The sequence below is a fragment of the Neolamprologus multifasciatus genome, chromosome 12, assembly GCF_963576455.1.
Source record: "Neolamprologus multifasciatus chromosome 12, fNeoMul1.2, whole genome shotgun sequence".
NCBI lineage: Eukaryota > Metazoa > Chordata > Actinopteri > Cichliformes > Cichlidae > Neolamprologus > Neolamprologus multifasciatus.
This window is the reverse complement of record NC_140450.1, coordinates 22,283,462-22,304,454: the sequence shown is the minus strand read 5'-3', so window position 1 is coordinate 22,304,454 and position 20,993 is coordinate 22,283,462. Positions and strand designations below refer to the sequence as shown.

The window sequence follows — 20,993 nt, the reverse complement described above, 5'->3', positions numbered from 1 at the left end:
TGGTGTAATCCACACAATGCCACCTAATAGACTGATTGGAGGTCAGGCTGTTTGACCACTTTGGAGTCTACGTATTAGATTTGTTATTGTGAATGAAAATAGGCATGAGGGATGCAAAGGGAATCTTGGCTAGAGGGACAGAAGAAATCAGCTTCCATGAACAGTTTGAGCACTTCCTACCTGCATGTTATTAAGGTGGCTAATGTTACTGTCACTGGGATGCTGCAGCTAATTTAGCCCTGTCATTTTAAAATAGTTCAGCATTAGTCAGAAGGAAGCCATGCTGCCCTTCATCACAGCGCCCCCTCATTGACTGCTGCGTTACATACTCTCTCCTATTCAAATAGCTGTCATCTCCCACACAGCTGACTGACAGACTGCTGGATGTCTGCCACCTCTGGAGCAATGGGCTTTTCCTCAGCAACCCCTGTCAACTTAACACACACACACACACACTTACTCGTAAGCACATAGAACACATATATAGACATCCATATGGGTTACACACACACACACACATATACACACCTCGATCCTCAGCCCTATTCTCAGACAGCAACCCCCACAAGGACACCCTGTCAAAACCCCTTCCTTTTCACTTCCTGTCTCCGTGTACTGTGGATACCACAGCCAGGGGCTTTGAAATCTGTTTCTTTTTCTGTTTTTTTATTGTCTTTTTTCCTCCATCTAACACAGATGTGGATTTTTCTTCCCCTTCTACTCCACAGTGCCTTTTGTTCACCCGTTCTGTTAACATGTGTCAGGTTGGGAAGCCTTGACATTTTCCAATGTGCTTTTGTTCACAGAAATCAAAATGCTGCTTCACAGAATTGGGTTTTGTATCTTTCTGAACCTACATCCATAAGAGTGATATTTTTTTTGGACTATAGTTTGTTAAAAAAAACAAAAAAAAAACGCTGTACACTCGCCTACACACCCTTGGATGTATGTGTGGGCATGAGTGTTAATCTTTTTGTGCATCCAGTTGTTTGTGCCAAGTGGTCCAGAATATCAAGATTTCATTAATCCGCACATTAATTTGTACTGTTCGCAGATGTGTGTCACCAAAATGACGCTTAATTTTTCAGATTTTTGCCAGGAGAACAGCTCAGAAATGTCTACAGAGAGCTGCAAGGCGGGAGATGATTTCATGATGTCATTGTTCAACCTTTTCTCTTACCTGAATAATGTTCCTAAGGCCTTGACTCAGGCCCTTCAACCATACCTGGAACGTGCACACATATGGGAACATCTCTACACTCTGGCAGGTAAAGTAACAACCTTGCTGCTGTGTCCTAATATTTAGCAATTGCTGCCACATTTTGGCATTGCACTGATTTCGGAATGAGCAGTTGTACAATCTCTAGTTTGTGTGCTCTAGTACTGTAACCCTGGATTCCTTTTACTTTGGAAATCAGGTGTCAGAGCTGGGTGTGACTTCATTCCAGAGTTGTGTTCTAGTAGTAGCAGTTGGAAAAGAACAAAAACGGCTGCAGATGTTCATACGTACAACCTGGTCAGTGCTCTATGTACGGCCTATTTAGTCAGTCACAAATACACAAAAGTGGTAGTACAGAGTACATGCTTTACAGTTTTACAACTTTAGATGCACTACTGTTTTAAAGTTGGGGTTTGTAGGGCTTCTCTGACTTTCTGAGTGGGAAATCTGTTTTGAGGAGGCGCTACAGTGGAAAATTTCAACTAGGAACTCCTAGGATTTTCTACTTCCTACTTCAGAAGTGTGTCAAACACACTGTACCTAAAGTATGTGTTAAAATACAGCACTGTAAATCAGGTTAGTTTTAAAATGAACAGTTCGTGATAAACTGGAGAACATGACAAATAGATTTCCCTGATTTGTTTCTCTGATTTGTTGCCTTTTTTAAGAAAGCCCCAACATTAAAATTGCATATATTTCATATTGTGCTGGCTGCCCTCCTCCTGGTCTCCTCCTGGTCTCCTCTGGTGTCTGGCAGTGGCTCTTTTGGGCCCTGTTTGTTGTAGGGTACTGACACTGTGGATCACGGTTTGTTCCAGCAGGTCCTCCAGATGTTCAATCGTTTTGGGATCTGGAGAGTTTAAAGGCCGAATGAACACCTTGGGCTGTTATTGTTCCTTACGCCTCCATAAACAGTTTGTGCCGTTTGGCAGGGTGCCTTTGTCCTGCTGCCGTGGGGTTGTGTGCTTGGCCTGGAGCAACATTTTAGGCAGGTGCTACAGGTCAAAGTGAGAGCTACAAAACCTGATGTCTCTCAGAATATTGCATTGTAATGCGAATCAATGTTATTCAGTGCACCTTGCCAGATTTTACGTTGAGTCTAATTGGTGAATTTTTAAATACTATGGTAAATCTGCCCTCAAAGAATATCTCAATTTTATTTTCTCTAAAGGGCAGTGTTGACACTGCATGCACATGAGCTAAAGCATAAGTATACTTTTACACAGACTATGGTTATTCCCCAACTCTCTCTGCCTCTTTGTAGTGCAAGTTTTAATACAGAGCTTAATCTGAGCTCCTGTGGAGTGTGAAGCTCTTTTTAGTGGTGATTCTTATATCCTGGGTAAGTGGTAATTATTGTAGCATAAATTAGGGTGATTGGAGAAGAGTATTTAGATGGATACTGAGCAAGGGAGGGGTCGACAGAGTGAATGAAAGGGAAGAGAGCTAGAGTGTGCCGCAGAAAAATTCTCAATGTCATCCAATCAACATTTATCCTCACAGGGTAATTAGTTTAATTATTGGACCGTTCCAAATCTTTGTATTATAATTTTGGTTACAGGATACCCCCAGTGCCCCCATTTCTATTTAAACTGTACTCCGAGTTAACTCATAGATTACATTGAGAGCTTCACTATTTCTCCGCTTTCATTGACGTTTCATCACACTGTACCAGGTTGCTTGAGATCAATACACAAGTCAATACAGTTGCAGGTGGTATAAAGTCTGAGAATCAAGTGACTTTGAAAAATAGGTCTAGGTCTCACCTGCAACAGAGCGCTTGTCCTTCGAAAAGCTATATCATTTTCTGTTCCGTTCTCCTCTTTTTCTGCGGCTAAGGTTACTTATTTTGTTAGGCGTCCTTTGAGATTTCAGTGCGCTTTTAGTGCCGCTTCAGTACTGTTTCTCCCGATTGTAGCCTTTGGTTTTACAGCCGGGGCTGTAGGAAGTTTATGAGTGCCATACAACTTCATACTGTAGTTACTCTGCCAACAATATGAGCGAGATATAAAAGGGCAAACCGATGAAAAACGGTAAACCTGGAGAACGTAGCAAGATTCGTGCTATCAGGCCACCTGGATTTGATTGAGAGCATCTGATTTTTGTTTGAACTTGAGTACTCACATTTGGTGCAGATATTTTAAGAGAATACCTTAACACTATATGGATTCATATAAATGATTTATGTCTCTGTTTTTTGTCATTCTTTGAAAAGTAGAGTTATTTCTTGACTTTTGATTTGTTGCTTTAAAAATAAATCCCAAAGCACAATAACTATAACATGAAATGTCAACTGATCTAATGTGTAAGCATCCACTCTCCATTTTTATATCATTATACAGTAACATGTTCATAAACATATTCCTAGTGCAGGGATAATTATAACAGTATAAGGAGGTTTTCTCTAAATAAACTTATCATTCGTATCATTTTGAAAGGTTTTGACAACATATCCGCCTTTTTCTGACATAGCTAAAAAATTCAGATTAAACACAAAGTATTGATTTCAAATTTAACATTTTTAGTGCAAAGTATGTGAATTCAGTAACCTAACAAACCTAACAGTTTGTTGCTGTAACACTAACCTTGTACTTTTATCTTATGCAGTTTACCAATATTTTTTTTCCCCAAATCTTAAAATTAAATAATAATTACGGTCTGGAGTCATTCATCTGATCTTCTTTAGCTGACCCTTGTTTAAAAAAAAATCTGCTTCCTTTGTTTATTATTGTCAGACACCACACGGACAGTACCTATAGTTGTCAGCTGTATACGGGACATAGTCACAAAATCCACCAATAGCCTTCTGCAACACCTCGTCTCCATGGTTTTGGGTTGGCAGGCCACAGAGGAGCCTGGTGCAGCCTTGTTCAAGCTTACTGTGCCAGAGAATGTCCTGGCTAAAATACCCAAGGACTGGAACTACACACCACTGGATGTAAAGGGAAAGGACACTGTTGCTAAAAGTATGCACAGACTGAGTTTTGCACATTCAAGATAAAATTCAAGGAATTTTACTAACATTTCTTTCTTCTTCTAGCTATCATATCCTTAGCAATTCAAGCATTGTCCTTCATTTTCACCAACCTGCCCATGGCTGTAGCATCCTTGCCACTCCCGATCCGCTTTCTATTCCAAGTGGCAGAGAAGCACCTTTCCCAGCATGCCCGGCAGTTGCGGTTAGTGGGCCTGTTGATCTGGGCCTTGCTGGGCTGCCTGATCCAGGGCCTAGAAGACCCAGACACACTAGAACAGATCAGTGGTCTGGCTCTGGACCGCTCAGCAAAAGACCGCCTGTCCCTGCTGGCAGAGTGCGTACAGGCGGCCATAGGCATTCAGCAAAAGGTAATGGCTGAAATTTATGTGGTAGCCACAACAGGTAGAGGGTTTAGTTAGAAATTACAAATAGTAGTGGGTTGTACCAGACCTTTTATATCTCGTTGTATGTTTATATGTTTGTCTATATCATTTCTGTATATGATGACTGGCTTAATGTCTGTCATATTTTTATTCATTTGCCTTGTTAGGGTGTTCCCAAACCTTCAGTGCACAAAGTTATACAGGCCTTGGAGGAAAAAAGACCAAAGTGGACACAACTGCAGCTGCAGAAGGCCCGCAAACTCTGCTCAGACAGGTAGGAGGATATGGAAAGAGGTCAACATTAGAATGGTGCCAACAGTAGCTTAAGTGCTATTTTTTTCTTAGTCCATCTTCACTCTCATTTAGTATAGACTACTGATGTCAGCCTCAAAATCTTTTCATAAAATTTATTTCCCCGAATGTAATTTTGTGATTGTCAAAAATAAGGGCTGACTGTCTGCTGAAGGAGGAGGTTCAAATGCATCAAACTGACTGATGGTATGTTTCGCTACTTGCCATAAGAATTACCTAGAAAAACACTAAACAAATGCAACTTAGACATGCATTTCTAATTGAGCATTCAAATTTTGATGTATCATGTAACCAAGATAATTTTTTACTGACAATCTGTATGAGTAAAATCAATGAATCTCAGATTTGTTTGTTGTGCTAAATGATGCACATGCCTGACTGAATGAACTGCAGTGTGGAATGATGGGAAAACAGCTTTCGTTTTTGGCTGATCTGTGACCTTTGGCGTTGCATTTTGCTGCTTGTTCCCAGAAATGTTGTCTTCTGGTCGCTCACTTAATCATAGCAAACTCCGGACACATTCATCCTCATATAAAGTTGATTCAGTAGCGTAACCATTAAAAAAAAAAAAATGAAATAAATAAGGACACTGAATAGATTATGACCAGTTCTAGGAAATGCTGTCTGTTACAGTGACAGGAAGAGGGGGTAAGTGCAGAGAAAAAAAGGCAAGAGACGAGGCGGCTGAGGGGTGGTGAGGGGGTGGAAAAGTGAAAGAAGAGTGATTATGTATCACCTGTCGGAGGCAGTCAGTGGGATCATTACTATTCATTAAACTAACCTTCACAGGGAAGTGACGCCTGGCTTGTAAACAATCAGAATACAGTGTCAGAGAGAGAGAGCGAGGAAGAGAGAGAGGAAGGTTGTAATAACTCCAAAAACAACTGGCACTTCTCTTACTGGCATCCTGTGCGCACACACATTCAGAGTAAACACCTTCACAAAAAACATTTGGCCCTACACGATCCCTCTTTAGTTCCTTCATCTTTACCTTTCTCTTTTCCTTTCCTAACTGTAAACCACTACCACCACCCCCTCCCCAACAGCACCCACCTTGTCTTTGCAAAGTAATTTGTAGAGGGGAAGATTATTGTTCTCCATCATGGTGACCCTGGCTGGGCTGACGGGATGCATACACAGATGAAGATGAATGCAGTTATTCCTTGGCGGAGGTCTGCCTCTTTCAGGGCACATTGGCCCTAATGACATGATTGATAGGCTGTCCCAAATCCAGAGGGGCCCTCATTAATCACCCTGCTGACTGAATCCAATCATCTGCTTCACCTGCACAGTGATGGACAGGAAAGGATACAGCGCAGGTGCTGACACGGATGCACAGCCACCATCACCGACAACACCACCGCCAGGGCGCCGGGCAAAAGAATGAGGCGATGTATATGGACGAGACGGGACTCCTCTTATTTTGCAACTCTCAATGTCAAACAGCCAATGGCTGGCTGACAGGCGACACCGTTTCTGCCACTTTATAATTACAAACGTGAGGAGAGAGAGAGAACAATGACAGGGAGTGTATGTGAAAGAGAAGATTTGATGGACGGTAGTGTGATACCCATCCATACAGGAAGGGCAGGAAAATGGTGCCGGCATTCACCTGGGTTGGGAAAATACAAGCCTACGGACCTTGACATACAATTACATACAAGCTTCATACACACACGCACTCCAGTCCAGTGCAATGGCATCCTTTGGTTAAAATGTCTCATGTATCTCATGAATTATAATGAAAATAGTGAAAATGATTTTGGTATTTCTTGGTCATTTTCACCACTGAAGATTTGACTGGTCTGATTGGTTTTCAGATACTAGAGCAAAATGTAATTTTTTTGTTTTGCCAAGACTTACATTTTGAAGTTCTTTTGCCTTGTGAAGTAACTGAATAAAAAAAACAAACTTTAATTTTAATACAGTTAATTTTCCAGTCATAGCAATTTCTAAATTGTAGCCCAAATTCCTCTCCAAACTCGAAGATACTTCCTTAGCCAGAGGTGGTATTCAAATATAAGCCGACACCCTGCCTCCTTCTGCTCCTCTCATCTTCTATGTTCTTCACTCTGGGTTTTTTCTTTGTGTTGTCTTTACTAAGTTCTCCTCTTCCCATCTCTGTTTCACTCTCAGTGTATTTGAACAAGGAAGCGAGAGAGGAGTTGCTGCAGCTGAACTGACTGAGCAGAAAATAGGCCTGATGCTGCTGGAGGTCTGCCACAAAGCAGGTGGCAGCAGCTACCTGAGGCAGATCTATCACATCATCCAAGGCAATGAGGTAGGGAAGTACTCGCTCTCCCCAGCAATTAGGTGGCTGCTGGCCTGAGGCCGCAGGCTGTTCAGGAGGGGGAGACAGAGGGAAGAGGGCTGCTGCTTGTGTGCAGTCTGCTTGTTCTGATCGTCTTTTGTTCAAGTGACCTCAAGGGTGCAAACCTACAGTGATTTCCAGTGTAATACACTCACCTCATATAGAGCAGAGGAAGCCTCGTGGAGTTACTAGACTCTGTGGAAAGCTTTTTGGAAGAGATTTCAATGAGGAAGAACAGCCCTTTAAAACTCAAGTAGAAGTTATTTTATGAAATTTACTTCAAAAATTATTCTTCTAAAAGTCCCCAAATCGATTAGATTTTATTAGCCTATTGTAGCTAAATTCTTATGATGTCTAAAAAAGATCTTTGGTGGTTGTTGAAAAGCCAAAAATCATATTAAGTTGTTTTAACTGGTTTAGTAACACTTTTTTGGAATGTTGCTGTTTCCTGTCCAATGAAAATCAAGTTGAAAAAGCAAAACATTAAAGGTACAGTAAATATTTTTTTGAGATGACTTAATAGAAAAAGAGAATACTGTACTCATAAATAGTTAGTGTTAGTCCAACAAATTGATGCATTCTCATACACTTACACCATGTTGCCATGCCATCTTGAAAACTTGGACGTCCTTCCACCTAATTGTGTTTTATGGATGTTGCTAACTGAAGTTGGGGCTCTATAACGCACAACAGCAGTTGTTGATGTGTAAACATCATCAACTGCTGGTTGTAAGCTAACATTATGCCAGCTTGGCTCGAGTGTCCTAAAATGTACATAAACAGTTTGATTGCATTCTCACATCATATGTGAATTTTGTGTCTGATTCCATTCATTTTTACATGCATACTGGACGGTATTCAAAAGTTTGCAATGGTTATTAACAAGCCTATCACAAGACACAAATGCTATTTTTGTGGGTTTTTTCCATCTTTTTTTTTTCTTTTGGTCTCTGAAGTTGCTTGTGTATTTCTGTAATGAGCACACCATCCCAGAGTGTTTGTAGTGCTGCTGGGAAGACTGTTATCCCTCTCCAATCTTCTGAATGCAAACATGTTAGTTTTTCTAGCATGAAACAAGGACATGACATACTACAACTAAATCTTAAAAAACTTTATTCTTCATGCTATATGAAAAAAAAGAAAGATAATTTAATTTATTTTTAATGCAACACTTCTTGGACATTTAGTCTTAAGACTAATATAATTAATAGAACTACCTAAATGAGCTTATTTTTTACATTTTAGCCTGGGTTGTAGGCTAAATTGCATTATCGGACCTCTTTACCTTTCTCTGTCTAGTTGGAGTTCATAATCTGTATCTAATAGGATCCAGCATGGACATATAGAGTATGTGTTTTTGATGTTTTTGAAGTGTTAACACATATAATAACTCTGTTCGGCAATTTGAGAGAATGTGAATGGGAACCTCAAGAATCAAGAGTTATCCTTCTGGCAGCTCCAGCGTCTCTACCCAGCCAAGGTCGAGGCAAGAACATGCAGGTCAGGGACAGACTGGGTTGGTGGTGAGGAGAGGGAGGAGGAGGTCCAGAGGCCATGTCAAGCTGACGGATGGGAATATACCGAATTCACACCAGGATGCCTATGTGTGCATGAACACACACATCGAGTCATAGTGTACAAAGACTCATTACTATATGCTGGACCTATTGTGAGACACATGCATTATAACTACAGCAAAGGTTACAGAAACAGCACCAGAAAGTGCACTAGTGTAAAAAACCTGTGTTTCTCTTTCGTTCCATCTGTACATATTTTGTTTTGATATGTGTCTTTCATTGCTTTATTCATTCACTGAAATATGGCTCAGGGTGGAGCCATACACGTAAGTAGACGCTAAAACTCCACTGGACTCTTTTTTGTTTGGTCTGTTCGATCGACTTTGAGTTTAGTTATTTTACTTATACAAAACCTTTTGGCCTCACTCTAGCTGTCAGCCTTTTTATTTACAGCTTATTTATTATCAATCTAATCAATCACAACGCATCCGTCTCCTGTGTTTTTCTTCTTCCATCCCACCCTCATAACCTGCTTACAGGAACTGCTGATGTCTAAACTGAGTGGAAGCTCAGACTTGCCAAATGATCCTCCTCTTTTTGTGAAGTTTGATCTTGGCCCCGAGAGTCATGTTGGAGGTGCCCGTTTCAATCCTCTCCACCAGTTTGACCACATTGGCAAGAAGAAGCTGGATCAGGTGTGTTAAGCCTTTTAAGGTTAACATTATATTATATTCTGGTAGCAAATAAGTGTTTAAAACTTGTTTTAGTTGTGTGAAACATCTTTGATATTCATGTGAACTTTTTTCCAGTTTTCAGACTTTGTACTGTGTGGGTGTACTTGTGACATACAGCGTGGTGTCATTATAACTTTCACCGAGGCCGGAAGCTTAATGTTGAAGGTTAGAAGCTCTTTGAGTCTCTAGTGAACTGGATACTGTGGTAGTCTCTGAAGTTGTCAGGTCTTTCTGGGGCTTGGCTTTCCTATTCCCCTTAGGTTGCTGTCTTTTTCTGAGCAGGAGTTAGGCTGGCAGGAAGAAAAGAACGCCGAAGAGGTGAAAAGATGAGAGAAGTTTTTTTTTTCTTTTGTAAAGAAGTGAGTAATGTTAAAGGAGAGTGCAGTCTTAAAGTGCACTTCTTTGGGGCTTTGAACCATGTAGCCTCTTATCCTGAACTTATCCCCAGGAGTGTCACCATGATGTTCATTTAATTGTTAGGTTTTTTTTTTCTCCATATCAGGGTTGAGACTACCTACAGGTAGCTCACTGTAAGAGTTGCTCGCTTTCCCCCTCATTTCCCCTCTATTACTATGATATCCCCCACTGTTAGGAGAGATACAATGGTACTTATAACACTTACAGCAGTAAGTATTTTCTCAAGATAGGCTTGTGTGTGTTTCTGCTTTCTTTTTTTAAGGATTAGAATTATAACTTTAATATTTATATTATTAGAATTGAATACAATTCAGTTTCATTTGTACAGAACCTATTCAGTCAACAGTCACATCAAGGTATTTCATATTGAAAGGGAAAGACCCTACAATATTAGAAACCTCCAGTAATCAGACAATCTGCTATGGGTAACCAGTCGGCAACAGTGGGAAAGAAAAACTCCTTTTTAACAGGAAGAGCCCTGCAACAGAGTCGGGATCAGGGAGGACCAGCCATCTGCTAAGATCAGTTGAGGGTGATTAGAAAGAGAAGAAACAAAAAGGGAAACATAGAGCGATAAATACAATACATAAGCTATGAAAAAGATAAAGATTTGTATTTGTGACTCTTATATTTGTCCCTTATAGCAGCTTCAGTTCTTGCTGTGGCTTTTCAAGAACATTAGTCCCATTTAATTTCTAAGACTTGGCCTGTTTTCGGCTTATCACAGGAGGCTGCATAGCTTTGCATAGAAACACCCTATTAAGAGAATGATTAAAATGCCTTCTCCGCTTCAGGTGCCTGTGTTGTTTGTCAAATAAAATGGAGGGAGGAGGAAAAAGTTACACCCATCAATCACAGACGAGGAAGAAGCAGAGGGGGGATCGGATGGATGGATGGAACAAGTAGAGTTCTCCTCCTTTTGTCAATAAAACTCAGCCTGGAGTTAAGAGTGACATTTTACAATCAAAGCAATCTGATTTTTATTTGCTTTCCCAATATGGTGATGGTGCCAGGTGTGTGTGTTCCCTGTTCACATCCGCGTGAGTGTGTATGTGTGTATTTCTAAAAAAGAGTGAGAGTTAGCAATAGAGGGAAAGAAAAGGAGAAGGGAAGGTGGGGGGTTGGCAGAGTGCCATTGAAGATGGAAAGAGGAAAAAAAAGGCATAGCAAGAAGAGTAACGACTCCCTCCAAAAATTGATTTATCTTTCTATAAATGATGGCTACATCCCCCAAATGGATTTATAAATTAATTGCTGTCTTATTGGAATAAAAACCTTCTTGTGCGGACATGATTGATCGCCTGATGTCGGTGGCCTGCGCTGGAGACCCCCCTCCTCTTTTGTTAGTGGGTCCCAGCTGGAGCGGTAATGCACTGATGGTATTAACCCTGATTAATAACTAACAAACACTATCCTCATACATCAACAGAGTGCTGTGGTCGACTGGGCATGGGACTGGGCAAGGCTGCTCCCAGCCTATCAGGGCATGAGTCGGGTCACCTTCAGAGCTCTGCTGGCCAACAGGTAAAACATTTCTGTTGCAATATATGTATTTGTATGAGTCTTTTTGTGTTTCATTTGTGCTGTCATTTTGTGAATTACTCGCCTCGGTACAGACCTCAGATGGTTTTTATCAGCATATAAAGTTTCATTTTCCCGATTGTGTCTTCTATAATGCGGGCTGTGCTGTGGAAAGAAATCTTTGGAAAGAGGATATTGGAGTGCTATCATATACTGTGTGCGCTGAATGGAGTGGATCAATGAAATCCTCTCTGTGAATGCATGTGTCACTGACTGCACAGACACAATTTTTGGTAATTGAGTAATGCCTGCTTATTAGATACTTTTGAGATCTTGGGGTTGGTACATAAAGATGGATAAAAAACAGGCTGGTTCGGATTTTTGTGTCATCTGATTGAAGTTTTTCGCCCAAGTCCACCACTCCTGTCCCATCCTCTCCTCCCCCTCCCCTCCTGTTTTACTTTGCAACAGGCATAAATATTTATGCAGGTATGTGACACATATTAGATTGCAATACTTCAGGCTGTTCCCTGTTCTCCATTCACAGCTGTCACGCTGCCAGCTATCAGGGAGCTATGGGGCTAGTGCACCTTGTCTCCACACCTACGCCCAATCCATTCTAAATCACTGCCATTGTAACACACACACACCTTTCTAACAAAGGGCAAGCTCTGCATCTGCCAAGGACACGGGCCTAATAAGGGTGAAGTACTCAGCTCTGTGCTACGCTGTGACGAGCTTTGTCGCCTCCATGCCTCTACCCCCTCTTCCCACACCCACATACACATACTCTATTCTTCCGCCCCTTATACGCTGCTTTGTTGCATGCTAAAACAGATACTGTCATTGCTTGACTGAGCCAAATTAGTATTTCAGCATTCATGAATAGAAACTGAAAGAAAAGGATATGAAGTCCGATAGGAAGAGACATAGAAAAAGAGGGTCTGGACTTGAAGTTTGAGATTGTGAGCGACACGGAGAAAAAGCATATCACTTCTGACAAGGACTCAAAAAGTGTGAGGATGGGGAGTGGGAGGGGTTAAAGGTTATATAATTCACCCTAATCTCACAGTATCAAAGTGTCTGAGATTCTGTCATTTGCCTCATTAGCCTGTCTTTGTTGGGCCAGAGGAACAGATTTCATGGAGGATTTGGAGAATGGCTTTGGTTCAGCACAAGTTGCTCGCACAGAGCAGGAAGTTAGTTTCATGGACTGGCGACATGTAAGCTGTCAAAGTTTTTCTCAGATCAATCTGTGACTCAGAAATATCCTTCAAGCTATAGAAGGCCGTTCATGGGATAAGCACACTGATGTCTCATCCACTGATCCATTTGTTAGTGTAGATAAGGAACACTTTCTGCGTAACCACAGGCCGAAGCGCCTTCGGCTGTTTTCACTTCACAACAATTACTCTTTCACTGCTTCCAGTTGCTGAAAAAGCCACAGCATATCTCACCCTCTTGATGATTTTAATAGTAATGTTTCTACCCCGTACAGTATAAAAAGTCCTCTTATTGAGACCTTGTTGTGAATTTCTACCTCCTAACTTTTAGTCTCCTTGAATGACTTTCTCTTCCTGTACACAGTCAATATTTTTTTCTGCTCCCGGGCTGTGTGACTTAGCAGTGTGGCCCATTGGCCTCCTATATATTGTGATAGTGGCAGGACAGTTATTGTGCCCAGGGTTTATATCACATTCTAATGGAGCAAGGCTATGAGTTAAGGGGCGGTAGGCTTTTAAACCAGGGCTGTTAAATCACTGTTCAGATGACTTCATTAGCAGAGCGGGACACATGCTGAGACACTTATGTCGGCACACACACGTACACACACATGCATATACATACACTTTCACCCTGCTACCTTGACGGTGTAACGCTTGGGCCAGACAGGAGGGAGAGTGGATTTATACAGATATGTGTGTCCTTCTTTGTCACCTGTCACTTCAGTTCCCTTGGCATGATGGCTCATCCATCATCTACAGATTGAGCTTTTCAGCAGAAACCAGACTGATTAATACTACTGAAGGACCCCCAGGGTTGACTATATGACCTGGCTTCCTGGCAGACTTGATACATTAATGGGCAGATGGATTACTTATGTAAAAAAAACCACTTGTTTTCTGACTAAATGGTGGGTTGGCTTTGTTAAATACGTTGTTACTGTTAAAAACAATGTAAGAAGCAGTGATTAGTGGATGTGTTTGATGGAGTACTGCCTGGCAGGGTCAAATTTTGATTGTTTGTCTGGGAAACTGACCAACCTGTTGGTTCTTGGCCAGCTGTGATAAATGATAGGCCTCAAAAACCTATTAAGGAAGGCTAACTTCTTTGCTAAATAGATTTTTTTTTTTTTTTACTTTACTTGCCTTATTTTCCCCCTTATTATATGGATGGATGGGTGGCTCTGAATTCTACATTTGCAAAATCAAAAGATCCCTGTTTTAGCTCCAGGAGGAGACACAAATCCCTTGTTGGATGCATCAGGAAGGGCATCAGATATAAAAATCAAAAATGAGAAGCTACCTGCTGTGGCAACCCTTTGTGAGCAGCTGAAAGTACCTCTATTACATGGATGGACATCTTTATAGACACTGATGTGCAGCTGACTTATGATAGGCTTATACCAGAGAAACAACACATACTCTGTTTGTGAATCAAGGTCTAACAGCAGAACTAACTGGTAAAATTCAGCCACCCTAAAGTTTTCAGTGTCTTCTTTTATCTCTAACAGATTTAAAGTTTTTGCATATGAAAAAAAAAGTATCTTCCTTACATGCTCATATATACTTAACATTTCACCTTGAACAAACTGTACTGAATGCATTTATATTAATTTCGATGCATTACGAATTGAAATTTGTCTAGGTTGTCTCATTCCTTGACTTCAAGTTATGAACCGCTCTTTGTTACAGAAGCGTTGAGTCAAAGCACTAAGTGCTTCAACTGATGCTGAAGTTTCTCTTCAGCGAATGGATTGCAAATGGATAAGTCAACTGCTTTGTCCTTGGTCGCACTTTCAAATCCCCTTTTCTTTAGTGAACACTTGTAACTCTGTCTGAGCGTACTTTTATACAAAACAATTAAAAAAAAAACACCGCTCAGGCCCTTTGTAGGTTGGAAATAATGCCAGGAGTGCTGACCCTTCTCTTTCTTCTATGACTCTGATTGTGTCCCAAGGCCTTCGAGTGCTACGGTCTTTTATGTCATTTTTCTTTTCCATCCGTGGAAAAATGAAACAAGTCTGAACAAGTGTCATGTGTTGCAACAGACAAAAGTCACATTTTAGCTGTCATCGGCTAAGGTGACTTTTTGAAACAGTTTCCTTGCACCTATATGTCAGAGAAGGTCCCCTGACCTGGTTGTTAAGGGGTAGCCAAGTATGAGAGATGAAGCCTCATGTGTCACTTGGCACTCTTCCACTCCATCATAAGGATCTAATATCGTCCAAGGACATTCATGCTTAGATCTGCTAGTTCTACTGCTCCGGCTACACGGTCTTAAAATCAGCGTGGAGCAACAGAAAGACGTCATGCATTGGCCCGCAGTAAATTCAGAGTTAGATATACTGTAGCTGTGCTATATTTAGACCTTATTTTCTGAGTAAGCACTGCTCGGTACGATTTTATTACACACGCATTGACAGTAAAAGGGTACTAGTAGTATTGACCTCTAGATTTGCTGGCTTAATATAGTTAGCTACAGTATAACTACTGAACACTAAACCATTTTCTCTGAATTGTCTCATTGTTTCTGTTACCCCTCTGGTCTATAACAATAGCAGTTTGTGGAAAAATGCCAGTCTGTGGCATTCTCTTGCTTGAGCGGCTCCTTAAATTGCGGCGATAGACGCTTGTGCTTTCAGGAAGTGGGCAATCGCCATCTGTTCCTTGGCGCTGCCATATGGCGGGCCTTTTTCTCAGGGAATAAAATAAAAACAAATATGTCAGAACGTTCGTCTTTCTCCACGGACGCTGATCAACCTGGGGAGAAGCTGGATCTCAGTGTGTCTGGATTAATGGTCTTACTTTACGCTTCAGGGAATGAGTGAGTGTGCGCTCGTCTTTGTGCATTTGTGTGAGCACGTGTGCATCTTTTTGTGAGGGCATGCATGCACTAATGCACATTTGTGTACCTGGAAGTATTTCTCAAAGCATTTATCTGACTTTAAGGGGGATGCTACCGTACCGTTTTGAGCAGTTGGTTGCCCTAGTCTTGGAAGCATTAAACAACGCAGGAGAAAAGAGCTTCAAGGTTAGCCAGAGTGACATTTCATGGCTGCCGCTGCCAAAGAAACAAGAAGAAATGCTCTCAAGCCATCATCAGACTCTCCATCTTGCGAGGCCACGAATTCAAAAGACTTGTCACTTTTGAAAATCAGGAGAGTGTGAGGTGTCATTGAGGAAGGGCTTCTTTCTTCTCTCGTAGATCTCCTTGGGTGTCCTCTCTACTGACTGACAGCTTGGGATGGGAGTTTGTGTTGGTGGAGACAGAATACATCTTTTGTCTGCTTGGTTATACATGGCGTGTTTTGTCTTCGCTACCCCTGGACAGCACTGACACATTGAGGTTTTCATTAGCCGTAAGCAGGTGGTGAAGAAGAGGGACGAGCTTATGCGCATCACTCTGTTCCCATCCCTGCTTGTGTGCATCTGCACTGCACCAGCTTGTATACTGTAAGCATATCACAGAGGGCGTACATGTGTCGGGCCGCGTGTGTTTGAATGTTCAACATTACATTTTTAGCGTGTGTGATACTTGGAGGTTTGCTCCAAAGGCGAATAAATCAGTGATGCCTGGGATAAGGCCGTGGCCCCTCCTCAAACTGCATAGACAGGCTGAGAGGCTCATTAATCAAACGGCCAGTCACAGATGTGATGGCTTCCACACAAACCGCCAGCAGACTGTGAAAGTCACATCCAACAGAGTCAACTGTCAGCCAGGCAGGCAGGCTGCACTTTTCTGCTCTCTCTCTCTCTCTCTTTCTCCCTCTGTTGTATTAATCTCTCACTCTCCCTTTACCTCCTCTCACCTCCAGCATGATGCCTCAGTGTGATACATCTGAAATATTTGTCTTGTCCCTCTAAAAACCATCTCGAGGGTCGAGAAAAATCCATCTTCTCAGAGAGTGGTCATGGTCAAACCATTTTGGGGGCACAAGACATCAGTCATTACCGCACGATGCTCTGTTCTTAGAAATTACTTACAGCATAGGTAAACACTGACCACACCACTTCAGATTATCTCCTAAATTACATGAATCCTTGTTTATTCCCTGAATAAAAGTTGATAATCGGGTAGAATATTATGGAATATGGTGCAATTTGTTAGGCGAGTCAGTGTATTCCTTTTAGTATTTTGTCAGTATCTGGAAATTCCAGGTACACTCAAGACTATCATGTGTACCCTCTTCATGGAAATGCTGGCATGTGCAAAATATGTTTTCCCACTTCTTTTGGGTTATTATGTCTCAAAACCTTTCTGCAATCCCAACTCCAAATGGGTTTAAATTAGTTACAGTTATTACCAGTAATTTCTATAATATTGCTACTCATCATCATAACCCTCGCTTCATGTTGGTTATTCCACACAACAAGCTTCTGAACTAGATTATCCTGTTATTCTTTGTCAACTTACTGTACCTGACGTTGCTTAAAAAAAAGCATTTTTTATGTAATTTAATTGTATAAATAGCAATCTCTGTGACTGTTCCAGCTTCAGACTTTGGATGGATAAATAGTTGGAGTGACTCTAACACCAGAGCTAAATGAAAATGCTGCTTAATCTACTGAAAAGCCCTCCCAGCACAGATAGAAATGCTGGATGGAACAAGGACAAGACAAAGCCACCCTCTCCTGATTAAAAATGGCAACTCCCAAGGCTCCTCAAACACACTGGGGTATTTGATGCTGCAAATAAAGACTGTATTCCACATGCTTTTGCTGTCAGAATGGGAAATGGTGCAGAAGGGAAGGAAATTCTCTTGTTATGATGCCAGGTTTTTGGAGAATGACACCATAGTTGGAGCCCTAAAAGATTTAACTACATCTTACTACACAAGGTCTATGGGCAGCTTTTTAAACAAAGTTTGACTGAACAGAGAAACAGCCATTTTTCAGCAATGCAGCTTTTTTTTTATCAAGTTTTCCAATTTTACTTTTTTCCAGTGTAAAAAAATAAAAGAGGAATGTTTAAGCATGTGAAAGCAGGCTTATATTAGTGTTACTAAAATGAGATATGCACAATATCTCATGTCATCTCAATGCCAGCTGAGATCAAATGTCCTCAGACATTGTGATCTTTGCACAGCCGTAAAAAATGCTGTCATTAACTGAAAAATAAATACCAAAACAAAAGTAGTAACATGCTGCAGTTGTCACTGGATACTTTATCACACTTGCAGCCACCATGCATTTTGTTACTGCACCTGACTTTGCCAGCTTTGGATCAAGTTTGTCTTTGGATTTCTAGCATGTCCACTGGGTATTTGTTTTGGTGAGCTCTGTCAGCGAAATAACTCCATGTTTTGCCCTTGGAACCAGTTTTGTCAACCAGTTTAGATGAACTGGGACTCGGTTCAAGACGTGGTGGACTGTTTGACACTGTTGCCATGTTTCCTGCTGATTTACTGAAATGACTTTTTAGCTGACTGCAGCAGTCCATTGTCATGAGCCAGTTTGTGACCGTCTGTTCCAGTCCATCATTGTATGCGCTTCCATCCTTTTTACTATTCCATGTGCCATCTTTATTCAAATCCTCTGGAATTGATACCGAGTCAGCCTCTAAGCTTGCAGAATGTGTTTGGTTGTGTGGTTAGTGTATTGGAGGATACATGGTGAAATTAAAGTTGAAATGAAAAATGTTTGGCATTTTGTCTTTTATGCACAAGTATGTCAACTAAGAAAGGATATGCACTAGCGGTGGTCTTGTACTTGTTAATGATTAAAAAACTGACTGTAAGGCACAACATAAACATGCAGTGTATACACATTTCTAGATCTGGATATATATTTTTTCATTATGTATGTGCGCAGAGACCATTTACTTAGAAAAGTGTAAGAGAAGACCCCGGAAAGCCAGTGCAAGATAGAAAATAAAAGAGCGTCATCTAAATGCTTGAACAGGTTTGTGCAAGTTTGTGTGCCCTCCTTAGTGAGGCTATGTAGTGAGGCGGTGAGAGGTTTTTTTTCATTTTTTGGGGGGTGCATCATGAGGTTGTATCCTGTCGCCAGGCTCATTAGTCCATCAGAGGCGCCCAACCAGCCCCAGCCAATCGTTGCTCTCGACTTGGCTCTGCCATTTGCATGTGGTCTAGGAAGAGATAATTAGAGGGATCTCTGCCTGTCACTGTTAATCTGGGACTTAGTGAAGGGCTGTGACGCCGACACGCTGATGGACTGACACACACACACATACACACACGGTGTCATATGAATTTGCACACACACTCAGATTCACAGAAATTTTACGTGGAAACACAGTGCCTACCTCCACACGCTAACATGATTTGCACAGGTAAACACTGTTAAGCTGTGGATAGGACTGTTAGGTTTATTTTTAATGCTCTCTTTTTGATTTGTGACTAGTAGAGTGGTCTTTTTGTTGTATTTCTTATCTCTATTAATGCTGCGCATTACACTAAAGTACATCAGAGTTCCTTCCCCATTGGTGTGATATGATAGCATGTTGACTCAGTGACTGTTTACACCAGTTGTACTATGCTGTTGACACAGGGTTTAGATCCCTGTTCAGATAGACTGTGCTTGTTGCTTCCCAAACAGACAGAATGCTCAGTAAGTCTTTTGAACAAGCCCAGCTGTCAGCCCTATATACAGTACGTTTACACACACACATCAATACACTCACATCCTAACAAACATGTACATGCGCTCATGCACTGGCAGGTCCCCAGCTACACACACACTGAGAACACACACACGTCGCTGATTGGCAGGCCTCCTGTTTCCCCATAATTCCGACTGATTTATCCAATCAATCTCACTCGGAGAGCTGCTAAAGCGTTGACTAATATTAAGAGTAGAACATGCGACAATTAAAACATCCTTCAGGTAATTACAGAGCTGGTTTAGCAGCAAACAACTGAAGCATTTTATACATTCAGCATGTTGCCTGTGTGTTTTATTTGTACCTGTTTGATAGTTAATCGGGGGAAATGAGGTACATCTGTGAATGTTACCGCTTTTTAATGCACGTGCCGCATAACATCGCATCGTTAGCTGAACGAGTCTATGCAAATATTGACGCTTTTCACCTAATTAAGTGCCATTTTATCCTGCACAAGAAAATCTTGCGTAAAAAAGACTGGATAGATGTGCTTATTACCGCAAAGCCTTTTCCCAAACCAAGTGACAGCAAGTCCTTTTCGAGCACTGGGGGACTGCTAAGCTAAATGGTGGATGTTGAGGAAGAGTGTGAGTACCATTGCTGACCTCATCCGTCCTGCTCTGTGACCTTTTGTCACCACTGATGGCACATAATAGTTGACACTTGACGTTAGGGGCTCTTTAAGTGCCAAGAGTGGCCTGGGCCCTGGATACATATTCTAATGCCATCATCTCTGTACTCTGTGAGAATACCCTTTGTACAGGAGTCCTCGCTACACATGTTTTCACTTTTTCTTTCTGAGCTTTCTTTGCCATTCTCCCTCCCTCCCTCCTTCCCTCTTTTTTTCTCTTGTTTCCAAAAAAAGACACATGCGGTCACACACACAGCAACACTCAGACCCACTCAGACATGCTTTCGCTGAATTGAAATAGTCTGTCCCGCCCTTCTGCCCCTCTGCCATTTAAGGCAAGCACAGAGGTGCACTTGTCTTGACACTTGTCTCAACAAATCTATAGACAGCCAAAAGGACTATTCCAGCTGTTATCAAACCACTCTCTTCATGCCTCTCCTCTCCTCTTTTCTACTCTGTGTCATATTTAGATACAGCACCATTTTCCCACCTTCACCACCTGGACTCTATACTGTACGTATGGAAAATTACAGTTACGGGTGGGTATTGTGTATATTAATATCACTGACTCTGAGGTTATTTATTGAATCCTTCTGCTCCATTCTAATTTGGGAATGTAGTATATTATATAGGTAACCTGAAAACTGTAACTGTACTTAAACTAACACTTGCTTTCAGGAGATTTGGGCAACCATTTCGCAGCTATTGTAGGTTTAGACTTTTGACAGCATCAGCTAATACGCATATGACAAAGGTTATAAAAGCCTTTGCATTCTTACAGCTTTCTGTAATAAATACCTTTTTATATCAAACATAATTTCCTATCTTAGAAGATTTTTTTTTTTTTTACATTTTGTGTAAATTTTGCATAAAATGTCAAATGTCCCTACTGTCTACTGCAAAGAATAGCCACACATCTTAACTAGTACATTGGTAAACATTAAAATATACAAATATATTTATGTATTTGTCTCCTGCGATGTATATTGGTGTACAGAAGGTCCAAGCACCCTAATCAATAAGAGGAATCAAATAGCAAATAAGCAGTTATTATAGATTTTAAATCACTTCCAGCTCAGAACAAGGTGTTGATATCCACTGCTTGTTATGGGTCAGTCTGCACTGT

At 41.2% G+C, this 20,993-nt stretch overlaps 1 protein-coding gene across 3 annotated transcripts in view; it reads left to right on the top strand.

Annotated features, from left to right (window-relative positions):
- Positions 1 to 20,993, top strand: part of kiaa0825 (KIAA0825 ortholog) — a 119,724-nt gene that overhangs the window by 44,087 nt on the left and 54,644 nt on the right. The window contains exons 16-22 of one of the 3 annotated variants that reach the window (XM_085181437.1): positions 1,089 to 1,268; positions 3,955 to 4,185; positions 4,260 to 4,564; positions 4,747 to 4,853; positions 7,028 to 7,172; positions 9,259 to 9,414; positions 11,300 to 11,394. In XM_085181437.1, coding sequence (XP_085037563.1) covers positions 1,089 to 1,268; positions 3,955 to 4,185; positions 4,260 to 4,564; positions 4,747 to 4,853; positions 7,028 to 7,172; positions 9,259 to 9,414; positions 11,300 to 11,394 — 1,219 coding nt within the window. The other 2 variants (XM_085181438.1, XM_085181439.1) reach the window with 2 other exon arrangements.